This window comes from Geospiza fortis, unplaced genomic scaffold, assembly GCF_000277835.1.
Source record: "Geospiza fortis unplaced genomic scaffold, GeoFor_1.0 scaffold166, whole genome shotgun sequence".
NCBI lineage: Eukaryota > Metazoa > Chordata > Aves > Passeriformes > Thraupidae > Geospiza > Geospiza fortis.
The window spans coordinates 5,997,558-6,011,739 of record NW_005054310.1 but is presented as its reverse complement, the minus strand read 5'-3'; the positions used below and the strand labels follow the sequence as shown (position 1 = coordinate 6,011,739).

At 39.3% G+C, this 14,182-nt stretch overlaps 1 protein-coding gene across 2 annotated transcripts; it reads left to right on the top strand.

Annotated features, from left to right (window-relative positions):
- Nucleotides 1-12,573, top strand: MDM2 (MDM2 proto-oncogene). 2 transcript variants are annotated; one of them, XM_005419223.3, is made up of 11 exons: nucleotides 7-39; nucleotides 130-199; nucleotides 2,562-2,636; nucleotides 2,987-3,120; nucleotides 3,285-3,334; nucleotides 4,584-4,651; nucleotides 4,801-4,894; nucleotides 7,445-7,605; nucleotides 8,592-8,747; nucleotides 10,075-10,152; nucleotides 11,668-12,573. In XM_005419223.3, the coding sequence occupies exons 2-11, from the start codon at nucleotides 134-136 to the stop codon at nucleotides 12,235-12,237; spliced, it is 1,452 nt and encodes a 483-aa protein (XP_005419280.1). In that variant the 5' UTR covers nucleotides 7-39; nucleotides 130-133; the 3' UTR covers nucleotides 12,238-12,573. The 2 variants fall into 2 exon arrangements, with proteins under 2 accessions (XP_005419281.1, XP_005419280.1); XM_005419224.3 differs by lacking the exon at nucleotides 2,987-3,120 and having other exon boundaries at nucleotides 1-39.
- The last annotated feature ends 1,609 nt before the right edge of the window (nucleotides 12,574-14,182 follow it).

The window sequence follows — 14,182 nt, the reverse complement described above, 5'->3', positions numbered from 1 at the left end:
CCGCCGGAGTCCAGCGTGCGGGCTGGAGCAGGCACCGAGGTGAGGGGGCCCCGCCGGCCTGGCGGCTGCCGCCCACCCGGGTTGTGTCGCTGCGTGCCGCGATCTGAGCTTGTTCTCCCTTCACTGCAGGCAAATGTGCAATACCAAGATGTCCTCCCTTACGGATCCCTCTGTCACCGCTTCGGAGCAAGAGGCGCTGGTTAGTAGCTGGTGGGCGCGTGGTTATTGTGCATGCTTTTTGCAGTTTTTAGTGGCTAATTAAGAAGAATCACTGTGCTTAGCGAGGGATGGTTGGAGAAAAGCCAGGAAGTCCAGCCAGTGGAGGTGGTTGGTTCTCTTTGGTTCTGTAGGAGGCAAATCTTCAGTGTGATTGAGAGTACAGGGTGATGGTATAGGTCTAGAATGTTTCCTGGAGACGTTTGATGTTTTTTGCTTTCTTTTAATAAAAAGGATCCTATGATCCGATTTGATAGTTGTAAGTATTTCGGGTGGTAATTGTTAAAGATCCTATAGCTGAAGAGTTTTGGAAAATCTCCATTGTAAAAAACATACTGTTGGTGAAGTAATCTGAAGATTTTCGACTTTCTCCTCTATTGGAATTCGTAAAAAGAGTCTTCACTTGTGTTTATGGCTTTGCATTTCCAGGCTTTCCATAATACAGTGACAGTTCTGCTGTTTTGTCCTTAGTTTTCAGCAGGATCGAAGCCTTTTACACCTGAAATGCAAGTTATAAAACTGCATATGTACAATGATGGTTGAACTGAATTATCTTGTGTAGAAGGGTTAAGCTTAAAAGTGTGGACTTGACAGTAGAACTTCAAAAAAGTGAAATTGCAGAACAGCAGACTGTTCAAAATTGATTTTTTTAATTTGTGTCTTCCTTTTTTTAATATCATCATATTGTGATATTACTGTCTGCTGTCAGACCTGCAAGGCTGCAGAACTTGGAGGAGACAGGAGGAGAGGGCTGGGGAGTAAAAGTGGGCTTAGGTGTGGATTCAGTTTTGAAACTGTGCCTTGCTATGCTTAACTGTCAGTAGTACTTGAATAAGTTATTTTTTGCTTCCTTTATGAAACTAATTTATATGACACATGTTCCAAATAATTCGGTTCTTAGGAGGGGGTGAATGGACAGCTCATGTTGTCCACGAGCTTAGTTGTTTTTTTTCATTATAGGTAATTCTTGCAACTAATATCTTGTTAACTCACTGAAACTTAATGTTGGTTTTAGCGGATCTTTGGAATGGAATGAAGGGTAGTTCCCCTCCTCCACCCTTCCTCAAACATTAATTCCTTGTCTCATGATATTTTATTCACACTTCCCTGTTTTGTTTTGGTTTTTGGTTTTTTTAACTTTGTGTGTTATTTTTTACATTTTATTTTATGTAATATATCAGGATAGCTAAATATTAGCCTGGTTTTAGAATGGCTGCACTATTGTTAAAGAGGTGACTCTGGAATATACTGCTCTGGGACCATCAGTGGCTCCATGGGCTTTGCTGTCCTGGCAGCCCCTGCAGATTGTTCTCATCTGCTGCACTGCTCAGCTGTGTGGGATGGTGCTGTTTGTATGTATTTATGGGGGAAGTGATTTTTCTTGTTTAACTTTTCCTTCCTCTGCCTTGGAAATTGCCATAGACTGACTGCAGATTAAACTGCTGGCACAGTGACTGGGTGGGAGGCCGTTGCAGAGGTAGGAATGAGTGAAGTACAATGGAAGGGACAGGATCTGCTTGTCCCAGCTAAGAAAAGTCTTCAGAGGTAAAGCAGCCCAGCTGGCAAATGCAAAAGCAAAACCTCAGAAACTGTCACAGAAAGAGACTAAGAAAGTGATGGACCAGTGTTTTATGACTTCCACTGTGGACCTAGCAATCACAGAGTTCTGTTTCCATCTTCCCTCCCCTTTGGGAGTTGCGGTAATGGTTAAAGGAGTGAAGCTGAGTTCCCCAGGACCCAGCCCTGGACTTGGAACCAATAAACAAATTCTGTAGCTCCAATTAAGGAGTTTGTATTTACCAGTGTGTTGACGTTTAACCCCCTGGCCAACTCCCCTGTTCATAGCACTAGGCCTGGCATTCTATGGTACGGAATATCCCCTTAGCCAATTCAGGTCAGCTGTGCTGGCCATGTTACCTCATGGCTTGTTGTGCACGTCCTCACTGGCAGAGCGTGGGACACTGAAAAGTCCTTGATTTAGTGTAGCTACTTAGCAACAACAAAAACTTCAGTGTGCTGGGAACGTTATTGTCCCTCTAAATCAGAAACACAGCACTGTAGCAGCTACTAGGAAGAAAATTAACTATCCCAGCTGAAACCAGAGGACAGTGAAAAACTGAGGTTTGATCTAAGATGTACAGTGTATGAGAAGTTTAGTATGATTTGGTTCATATTATTTGCTTTTAAGTTTGAACTTTGCAAAGTGAAAAACTTGAATAAAGACACGTTTTAATGCAGTTGTATGTTTGCGTATCAGATTAATACAGAAGGAGGAAGACAGCTGGTATAAATAAATGGGTTTTTTTGGTGAATAATTAGTGTATTTTTTCTCCTTTCATACACAGGTTAAACCAAAGCCACTGTTGTTAAAATTGTTAAAGTTAGCTGGTGCTGAAAAGGACACTTTTACTATGAAGGAGGTAAGAACTTTTAACCACTAAAGGTAGACTACAGTGAGTACAGATAGATTGTTTTGGGTTGGGTAAGTGGGAGGGGCAGTGTTTTTCATAGCTTGTCTAGAAATTGAGATTAAGACAGTGTTTATTCTCCTGCTGAATTGTAGTCGGGTATTTAGCAAGTTTCTCAAAAATCTGAACAAAAGTTTTTGGTGGTCAGAAGAATAGTAGTGGTCTTCTGGAATGATGGATGAAAATCTGTCAGCTCAAAGAGTTTTAGGCAGAGTTTGAAGAGTAAATTTCAATGTATTTAATATGCTTTGTCTCTTACACTTTAAGAATCAACTAACATCTGTATTTAATTTATTTCACAGGTAATATTCTATATTGGACAATATATTATGTCTAAGCAATTATATGATGAAAAACAGCAGCATATTGTACACTGTGCAAATGATCTCCTGGGGGAGTTATTTGGAGTAACAAGCTTTTCAGTAAAAGAACACAGGTAAAAAATGGGATTCTTTTCTGAGAGTCTGGTTGGGAAATAATGAAGACCATCATGCATATGTCCCTTTTTTAACTCTTCTTCGCATCTTCAAAGATGGTAAGCTCTCTTTTATGGTTACATGTAGCTAACTTGTATAATCTCTTTCTTTATCCCTATTTAAGGAGACTATATTCAATGATTTCCAGAAATCTGATAGCAATCAATCAACAAGGTAAGCTAGCTTAGGAGGGTGATTTGTTTGGGAAACAGCAGTAGGGAAAATAGAATTTACATAATGAATTTTGCAGGCAGTGATCAGATAACAGTGAGCTCTCCATTATTAGCTATTTGGCTTTGCTCACTATAGTCCAGAGCAATCACAAGTGGTGAATCAAAGCAAACACTTGTTTCTTCAGTAGGAGAAAAAAAATGGGTAATTTTATTGGGCTAGAACCAGAAAAAACACAGAGCTGAACAAAAAGGCTACTAAATTACAAACTTAAGTAATTTGCTTGTATTTGTTATTCATAAAGCCCTCAACAGCATACAAAGTTTTAATATGAAAAATAAGCTTCTTAAACTTATGCCAACAATGAAATTAGGGCAAGGCTCTTTTTTTTGTGTTAAACTTCTGTTTGAATTTTCACAACTGAATGTGAAGTACATTTAGAACTGGTCATTTTGAGCTATACTCAGCTCTGTTTTAAATGGGCTGTATACTTTTAAAAAGTAACTTTGTGGTGATGCTGTGGATAGCCACTCCTTGAATGCAGAGTGGTTATACACAGTCCTGCAGTATAAAAAATGCTCAATATAGCTGTAATTTTTGCCTAATATGGGGTCTGAAACAGAAGTTAAACAATGGAAACCATTTTGTAAATTGGCCTCTAAATCTCTATAAAGACACCCTTTGTTTCTGATTTTTCCTAAAGGCAAGCGTTCAGCTGCTGAAGATGGGAAACTTGCTCTCTTCGTCATCCCCATTGTTAAGCTTGTAAACTTAAATTTATCTTTCAATTATATTTTCAGAAAATACTCTTTTATTAATTCAGGATCTGTCTGTTAGTAAGCATATATCTTTAACAACAGCTAATTTTTCGTCTATTGTATGTCTTTTTAACTCAGGGTTCCCATAAGATAAGTAGTAAAAAGCGCTTTGGAGAGGAGCAAGTAATTACATTTCCTGCCTATATTCTTTCATATCTGCAGAATCACATTTTATGCACAGACTTCATTTGAAGCCATTTGTAACAGAATTCTGAGCTGCTTTCAGTTGGCATTTCTTCTTTCTCCCCACATTTCCATTTCAGTAATGTTACAGGGAAGGTGCTGCACACATCTGAAAAACAAAGGAGCAGTGTATTTTTTCCATTGTTGCAAAATGTCTGGATTTTAAGTTTTACTTAGAATTTACTTTTTCAGCCTGAAATTGGGGTTTTTTGCTATATTGTATTATGGGTTTTATTTTGGTTTGTTTTCAGACTCTACCCTTGGCGACGCACCTGAGGATGATGCCACATCTCAGCTTGAAGAAGAAAATGTTGTTAAGGTGCTATTTTTATTTTATTTCAATAAATTTTCTGAGTTGTACATTCTATTCAGTTTTGCATGATAGTGTCAGTGGTTTAATTTAGTAAGTTGATTCTTGAATTTTACCTCATATTTATGCTCAGGCTTACTCAGTATTTCTGTTTTCAGGAATCTAGGCAAGAGTTAGAAGAGAGCCAGACTTCATCAAGTGTGACTTCCCGACCAACTACATCTTCTAGGAGGAGGACACACAGTGAATCTGGTATCTGCAGATTTATGATGCAGAGCTTTCCAGTATTATGGCCACTTAGAGGGAAAAGCTACATTCTCTTGCCTTGCTGACTTGAAAGATGCTGGCAAATACTACTCATGTTTCTCTGCTTATCTAAAACAAAATGTTCAGTCTAAAAGAAAAACACAATGTCTTACATTGCTCCAGTGTCATGTTACACTTTGGATGTCTAGAATTGTTAGTAAGATGATGGAATAACTTACTCCACGGCTCTGTTAAACTTTTTCACATCAGCAGAACTTTATCAGTTGTGTTATCTTCGTTATGAGAACACTTTTGTTTTAATCTACTGATACCATCAAATTAATTTCAATTTCCTCTGTAGACAGCCATGAAATTTGAAATTTTGTTCACTAAAGTCAGTTCTTTGGATTTCAACTGGTGGGGAGGCATCAAAGGTGTGGTAGTAACACAGAATGATTTTGGATATATTCAGTTACCTCACCATTAATTAAGCACTTGTTAAAACATCTGGTGACCTAAGCATCATATTTGCCTCCCCTTTGTCTTTACTGTGGTTATTCAATAATCACTGGCAAATACATTTTCAAAACACAAAATGTTTCTTCTGATCAGTAGCAATAACAATCTGGTCATTGTAAACCTGGTTTAGTTTCTCAATTGAAGTGTTCTCTACAGTTCTATGTAAATATTCTTCTGTGGAATTTCTTACATTAGTCTGTTCCATCACTTACTGTCTTGCCTCATGACTAGGTGATTGCACTTACCTGGGCAGTGATAACCTTCTGTCACTGCATAGAACTTCCTTTTCTTCACTTGCTCAGGAGCATTTTTCAGTTCCTCAGCTTTCAAGTAGCATTTTTTGTGTCCCTCATAGGCCACTGTTATGTTAAGTCAGTCCCAAACCAGTGCTGCGTTGCTGAGCGGTTTGCACTAAATTAAAAGAACATTTTAATGTTGTAACTAAAACTGATGAAAGGATGGAAAGTCTTGGTTAAACATCACAACCTGTAATATTTAGGCATGGCACAGAGCACATAAGGTCCTGGGTTGTGCTTACTTATTATAGGTTTGATTATTAACTCTTGCCTTGCATCCATTTATTAGTTTGTTACAACCTTAAGAGTTCTTTTAATATAGTGTTTTTATATACACTTTTTTTCTAATTTATAGGAAATCTTCCTTTTAAACCACTATTCTTGTTAAATTGGGATAGTAGTGGCTCCTTTGGAGCCCCTTAAATAGAGTATAGAGACCTTGTGGTGATACAGTATCAGTACAGCATGGAGCCATGACAACTAAATGAGGACAACGATGGACAGGAGCACCCTTTGGGCCTGGGGGCACCAAGTTTGGTGGGGCTCTCAGGGCGGAAAAAAGAAAAGAAAAGAAAGGGGCTGAGCCAAGAAGCACCAAGGGAGAGTAAGAGAAGTCTCAAAGTATGTACAAGTGTTTTGTTCTCCTTTTTTTTCCTTTTTGTTTTTTAACAATGAAAGATTCAAGACTTGAAGACTTGTGGATTGTCACAGTGTGCTTTGCAAGGCGAGGGAGACCGTGGGCAACAGGGGGTGGGTGCAAAAGGCACCTGTAGGGGAGTCAGCAGGCTCATACTGAGGCCTGTTGAACCAAAAGTTGTTGACATCTTGGGAGGTTTTCACTCCGCTGCACTGACATGCTGAATTTGCAACACATTTTTATATAAAATTATTTTTTACCAAATGCTCTAGAAGTCATTGGAGCTGAATTTTGACTTATCTAACCCTAAAATGGTGTGCCCTTAGTCCTCATGGTGCTGTAGGTGATTGTTCCAAAACATGATGTATTTACAAAGCATTGCCTTTTTGCCTTCAAACCAAGCATGCTTAGTAAGCAGAGCTTAAAGCAATGCTTTCAGAGTTCAGCTTTTGCATAGTATGTCTTGAAGATTTTCCTGCTACAGTGCTATGAAAGTTCTAATAGTTTGTTACAAAAATATTGTTGGGTAAATGCAATTACATATAGTGCAACTATTCACTGATAAATATGTTGAGGTGTCTGAAACTTGAACCTGAACTTACCTTGCTTAGCACAAGGTGTTCTGTATGCATGTGAACTGGGAGCTAATTGCTTTATCTCCCCACAAATTCTGGGGTGGACTCAGAAGCCCTCTGAAAGTGCCTTTCTGTCTGTTGCCTGTAGAGGGAGTGAGGACAAGTAGGATTTTAACTGTATTTCTTAAAATTAGGAAGGGTTTAACGTGTTGTGTGTGGAGTAAAAATTCTTTCAAATTTGCGGTTGTCTTCCATGTGGAGACTGCCATTTATAAGTGGGGAATAATGATGAGACAAGTGGGGAAAGCCAGCCCCTGAAATACTGGTTTCAGAAATCCACTGTATGGATATAAGAATTATTGTGTCTTTTTAAATAAGTCTTAGTGCCTTTTTACCCTATTAAAAAAATAATATTTTACTTTTAGATTTCTTTGTAGTAAATTGTATTTTAAGCTTCTGTTTAGAAAATTCAAAACTGCACATTGCATAGATGTTTTTGAGTAATAAAACGATGCTTGACTATGCCCAGAAAAAAGTTCTCCAGATGACCTGCACAGTGACAGAAGAAAGCGACACAAGTCAGAGAACATTTCGGTGACGTTTGATGAAAGTCTCTCTTGGTGTGTAGTCAGTGGTCTGTGCCGTGAAAGAAGCAATAGCAGTGATTCAACAGATTCTCTTTCCATCCCTGTAAGTCAAAATAGAAGAGTATTTTTGTGGTACAGATTTTGCAGATGCCACAAGTGCAAACATGCATCTGAAAACACAATGTTCTTAATTAAAAGCAGCAGTGCCTTCAGTGATGTTTGAGGAAAGAAAAGAGGTTGAAGGAAAAGTAGATGTGTGGGTGGAGTGGGGTTTTTCATAAGTCTGCTGGCAAAGCTGAAGTGAAATTTTTTAAAATAATAATGTTGAATATTCTTTAAAAACCAAGATCCTTGCTATTTGGCACAGTATGGAAAAAATGTCAGACGTATTTTGTGTTTTAAAATATTTCTTAGAATGCTAGGAGACAAAAAGAGTCATAGACATTACATAATTCAGAGTTAGGTGTTAGTTCTGGTACAGCTTTGGTAACTGTACCCAGTGGAATGGGTGCTTGATGGTGCATTGTATTAATCTGCCATGCCACTGCTTGGAAGTTTTGTATTGTTTTTAGCAAACACCAGAGCAAATCTGTGGTTCAATTAAGTCATGAAGAGCTGAGCTAACAGTATTCCTAGTCACATACTGTGTTATAAATTGACAGAACTTATACTGTATTTTTAGTCTTCATGTTTTGTAGTTGTTAAGCTATGATCTCAGATTAAACAAGGTTTATGAGAATATGGAATTTAATACATGCAGCCAAAAGATACCATCTTCTTGGATCTGTTCTTTCACTTTTTAGGAGGGACTCTCTGAAATAATGACTGCAGCCTTTCAGCTGCCTGTAGGCTGAGTGCAGTTTCTTATTACAGATCCAGCAAAAGGCTTCCAGACCTAGCTTCATTTTTACCCACCCATAATTTGTTTATCTCATAAAAAGTACTGTGTCTCACAGCAGCTGGTCCTTTTTCTTCCATAACTAATTATATTGAGTAGTACAGTTTTATCCTGAGAGTTGTTTTATCAGTAATGTTATGTATATGGACTGGTGAGGTTGAATGTGTGCTTTCTTTTTTTGTTTTCCTCAGGATCTTGATGCTAGTTCATTAAGCGAAAACTCAGATTGGTTTGACCATGGTTCTGTATCAGACCAGTTCAGTGTGGAGTTTGAAGTTGAGTCTGTTTATTCAGAAGATTATAGCCATAATGAAGAAGGGCAGGAGCTCACTGATGAAGATGATGAGGTACTAGCTGCTTTCCTTGTTTGACCTTGGGGGGAGGGGATGAGAAGGAAAAGGAATTTCAACATGAAAAATTCCTGTAAGTTTCCAAGGAGAACTCTTCAGGTATATTTGCAAACTACATGTACTGGTGTCACAACTGCACCCAGTTGTTCATGAAATCAAATTACATGTCAGTGCAATTGGGTCACCTTTATACAACTTACCAGCCAATGACTGAAGCGGTGCTGAGGCTTTCTGCGGGCTCTGAAATGGGCTGGATAGGAAAGTCTGGGTGCTTAACTGCTCTCACCAGCTGTTGAAATCTGTGGCAGCATGTGTACTATAGCCTGCCTAGCATTTTTAATTCTAGAAGTACATGTTGAGCTTTGACAACACTTGATATCAAAGGAAACCTTTCTGAGTAACTCTTTCCAAAGGGATATGTCCAAGTTTTTTGCCTCTATGAATGTAAATGTTTCGTAGAGGTGCCGAATCAAAGTTTTAGGAATCTTTATTAGTAGGCAAGAAAAATTGTGATTACTGTAATTTTCAAGAGATTTCTAGAATGTCGGGAATGAAGTGAGAATGTATGTGGGGTTTCCTTTCTGTTACTTTTAGAGAGGTTAATCTGCTCATGGCAAGATTAGGTGAGTACCAGAGGCAGAATTCACCAGGGACATAGAGAACTGTGGTAGCCGAGAGGCTGAATGGGACTGACTGTACTGATGTACACCCAATTGTAGTGTATAGCAGAGCTGCACCCTGACAGAGGATGGTAACTTGGAGGAGGAAAGCCCCTGCTCCAGACAGTAGTTTTGGGAACTGCAGGATGGCTGGTATTCAAAGGGGCCTCTGGAGGTTGTCTTACCCACCTGTCCTGGCTCAGGCAGAGCTGATTGCCCAGGTCCATGCCCAGATGTCTTGAATATCTCCAGGGATGGAAGCTTCGTAGGTGGTCAGGGCAAGCCATGCCAGTGCTCCTTCATCCTCACAGTAAAAGGTGTCTTGTGATACTCAGAGGGAACCTCCTGTGTTTAACTTGTGCTAGTTGCCCCTTGTCCTGCCACTGGACACCACTGAAAAGAGAGTGACTCTGTGTTCTTGATGCCATCCTTTCAGCAGTTTACCTCCTGCCCTGAGCTTCTCCAGGCTGAACATTCCCAGCTCTTTCAGCCTTTCCTCACGTGAGAGCTCCTCTAATCCATTAATAATCTTAATAGTCCATCCCTGGAGACTCTCCAGTAGCTTGCTATCTGAAAATCTTACCAGATTAAAAATATTTGCATTTTAAATTAAATGCCAAAACCCTGTTATATATACGTATATATATTTTTTTAATTTAAACCAGGTTTATCAGCTGACTATTTACCAGGATGAAGATAGTGATGCTGATTCATTTGATGAAGATCCAGAGATTTCTCTAGCTGTGAGTAAAAACTTGTCCGGTGAAGCATTGTAAGTTGGGTAAACTGACATAGAATAGATCAAGAAGTATAGACTAGTTCTATTGCTACCAGTGATTGTTTTGAGAATTAAATTGACTGTGTCTATATGTGAAGGTTCCAATACAGTATTTTAATTACTGTGATTATTAAGGAACATTTTTAAGGAAACCTTGGGGGTTTTTTTAAATGGTTAATAAACTTCCTAATCCATTAAAAAAACCCAATCCTATACTAATTTACTATTTCATTGACTTAATGGAAGGAAATTATTTGGAGCCTAAATCTGACTTTCTGCACAAAATGGAAAAAAAATCTTAGTCATGTGCATTTAAAAACCTCTTCCTGTAAGTCAGAATGCCTAGTTTTATTGTCCAGCTTGAAGGAAGGTATCTCTAACATAGAGATGGGCAGGCAAGCCTTTTTTCAGAGCAGTACTGTAAAAGAGGGCTTTACTACATTCTGTGAGACCGTTCTTGAGGAGTGGGAAGAAATTGACAGTCTTGAGGCAAAGTATGGAGATGTTTGTGAAAAAACATTGCATTTTAATTCTAGTGTGTGCTATCTCCTTATTTACCTTTGCTTTTCACATTTGACGCTTGAATTAGAGCTGTTTTGTGGAACTGTGAAGTGTTCTAGTCCCACAGTAGTCTGTAGGACTGAGGGACTTGGCATGTTAAAGAGAGGGCTGGCCACTTTCTGAAACATAGCAGTGTTTATGTGTGGAAAACAGGGATTTGTACATTATTTTTAGGATTTAAAATTGGTCTAAGAAGCTTTTGATGCTACTGATGTTATTCAGGACTTGCCTAACTAAGTTTTGCTTTTTTTTTTGTTTTGATTTCCCCTACAGCTTCCATTATTTTTAAAAAGGGTCTCTGTCTTTAAAAGCAGAATCTATTTTTAACGAAATAGTGGTTTATTTTCATTGTAGTCCATGGAGTAACCTCTGAGAGGCTGATGCACCACTTTGGTTTTGCCCTTTTATTTTTTTCCCTTTCCCCCCTTGCCGTGGGTTTTTGCCTTGGCCGAGGTTTCTGTGCTGCGGCTGTGTCGGAGCGCCCTCTCCCGGCCGCTGTGTGCACCAACAGCGCAGCCAGCCGCCGGGACACGGTCCCTCCGTCTGGAATAGCTCCCGTTGCGGGAGTCCATAGACGAAAAGAAGGGAAATTATGACCTTTTAAACGAGTTTTTCATGAGGGCCGCTGAAGAACTTTGTGGTCTTGTTTCTGCAGTTCTGCGTATGAAATAATGAATTGTTCTATTCATAAACCTATTGCAAAACGAAGGAAAGCCAGAGTCCTTTTAAAATAAGAACCAATTTAATCTAGAATTGTAAAATGGGGCCAAAACCACTGAATGGAATTTTAAAATTGTAAACAAGTTGATAGGTCAACATAATAATTATTTTGGCAGTAATAAATTGTTTATAATGTCTGAATACTTCAGTTGTAAGTGTTCTAAGTAGCTTAAGTGTTCCAACCTTTGATTCACTAAAGGATTATTGGAAGTGTCCCGAATGCAGTGAAATGAATCCTCCGCTTCCACGACATTGCCACAGATGCTGGGCCCTTCGTGAGGATTGGCTTCCCGATGAAAAGAGTGAGAAATTGGAAAAGAGCAAATTAGAAACCTCCTTTCCTGCAGAGTCTGGAGAAGGTTTTGATGTTCCTGACTGCAAGAAAACAAAAATGACTGAAGATAAAGAACCAGCTGTAGATGAGAATGAGGATAAAGCAGTACAGCTTTCTGAGTCCCAGGAAAGTGAAGGTTATTCCCAGCCATCAACATCAAGCAGCATGTTCTGTAGCAGTCAGGAGGACTTCAAGGAACCTGAGAAGAGAGAAATGCAAGACAAAGAGGAAAGCATGGAATCCAGTCTGCCTGTTACCAGCATAGAGCCGTGTGTCATATGTCAGAGCAGACCTAAAAATGGCTGCATAGTACACGGCAAAACGGGACACCTCATGTCATGCTTTACCTGTGCAAAAAAGCTCAAGAAGAGGAACAAGCCCTGCCCAGTGTGCAGGCAGCCCATACAAATGATTGTACTAACTTATTTTAGTTAGACATGTGTTGACTGGAAAGTAGCAAAAGAAACTTCAGAAACTGGTTAAGAGAGTAAGAAATTATTTTTGTATGCTTATTGGAAAATTAATATTTTGTGTCTCTTCGCGTTCTCTGTGAAAAATACTTGCTGACATAACTGTACTGGAGTTATTAAAAGGTTTGCCTAATGCTCAGAAGTCAACTTGGAGATTTTAAATCCCTCTCAGTAGAGGTAACCAGGTTCTCTAAACCACCTGCCTCTCCAAGTGTTTTAATGTTCCATGCAAGTTAGTGACATTTGTTTTATTGAGTTAAATATGTGCATTAAAACCCCAAATTCAATAATTGTTGGAGGAGAGACATGTTGAAGTGTGTATTTCTGCAAATTCCTCATTTAAGAAAATATATGATTATCCAGGTTCCAGTTTTTGTTGCTTGGTGAAAACATAAGGCTCAATCAGACCCCTCTAAGTGCAGCGTGAAACAAGTCTTGACAGACAAGATAAATGAAGGATATGCAATGAGCTGTCATGGCAGGTAGTAGTAGGGCATAGTTGTTTTCTTCTTCTGCACTTGTTTCTGACTTAGCAGAATACATTCAGCTGCATTGCTACATTCACTGTAATAAAAATAGAAAAGAAATTCCCCTTCACCTGCAGAAACAATTAAGCTGTGCAGTTCCAGTTCACATTCTTTAAATGCAGTAGTCTTTCCAGCTCACTCCTCTGTGAGAATTCTGAAAATCTTTAGCAAGGTGCTTGATCCATTCAAAGTTGGTCTGTTAGACCTGTCCTTTACTGCTTTTAGCTCTTGTCTCCTCACTGTACTTTGTCAAAAACTTGGTGAAACTTACCAGTTCTGTGCCCAGGGAGTTTGCTGCCTGCCTCAGTTCTGGGGGCCTTCAGGCAAGGTAGAGTGTGGGAGCCAGGATGCACTAAAGATCACTCAGCTGCCTTTTACATGGAGGTTCTGTACCCCGTGAGTGATACTTACTCCTTTGGAAAACTATGTTACAGGAGGACTTGTATATTTTTAGTACCTTTTATTTTTACATGTGGTTGCTGATTGTCTGACCAATAGGGAATGGCAGATAAACAGGGGAGTACCAAGAGTGGAGATGTAGTCCAAGTGCAGGGATTGTGCAGTGTTACCATCTTACAGGCCAAGGCTCAACTGCTTCCCTAACACCAGCAGTATAAAATTGCTAATGCCTGTGAGCTGGCACAGAGACTCCTCCTGCTCTCCTTAACTGCAGGGCTGCAAATGCCTGGAAGTACTCAGGAAAAGGACATAAAGAGATAAAGGAAAGACTTCATAATTTTGTTCATACATTTGAGCTATTTTGTTGCTAGTAAAAGATAGCGGTGTACCGAAGTTCTAACATAGTTCATTTTAAGTAAACAAAATATAAACTCCAGTTGTATTCATTCACATTCTTACTTGCACGTTTCTTGCCTCCTGCAATTTGTAAAGGGACATCAGGTAGCTGGAAGTTATTGGAAGTTTTTTGATCAGCAGAAACCTTTCATGGGTTTTATAGGATTTGATAATCCTTCAGCCTCATACAGAGAAGGCCTTCGGGCAGATAGCTAATTTTTTCAAAGAGAGATACTATTACGGAGCTACTTGCCCTACTTTGCACTTCCTATTAATGTTTTTTTTAATTTTTGATTTGATAAACTTAGGTGCTGTGAGGCTTGCAGAGGCTCTTCATTGCACCTGCAGGTGAGAGAGAATTATAGATGTGTATATGCAGAAGCATCAATAACATGGGGACTGTACCTAAAAAGTTTCATCTTATTCTTATGAAGCTTTGTCCGCTGCATTGTCTCCCATGTCTTCCCCTCTCAGCAGGATGCCTTCTCTGCAGTGGCTGCCCTGGCTACACGTGTAACTGCATGCTGGGGGAGCAGCTGTCCTTATCTGGTTCCTGTTGGGACAAATTGTATCATCCCTCTCGGCATT

Bases quoted from the DNA above. Each gene is read 5' to 3' on its own strand.
- MDM2 (XM_005419223.3), top strand. From the start codon at position 134: ATGTGCAATACCAAGATGTCCTCCCTTACGGATCCCTCTGTCACCGCT. The intron at 2,637-2,986 runs GTAAGAACTTTT...TTTATTTCACAG, and splicing joins ACACTTTTACTATGAAGGAG to GTAATATTCTATATTGGACA. The intron at 3,335-4,583 runs GTAAGCTAGCTT...GTTTGTTTTCAG, and splicing joins GATAGCAATCAATCAACAAG to ACTCTACCCTTGGCGACGCA.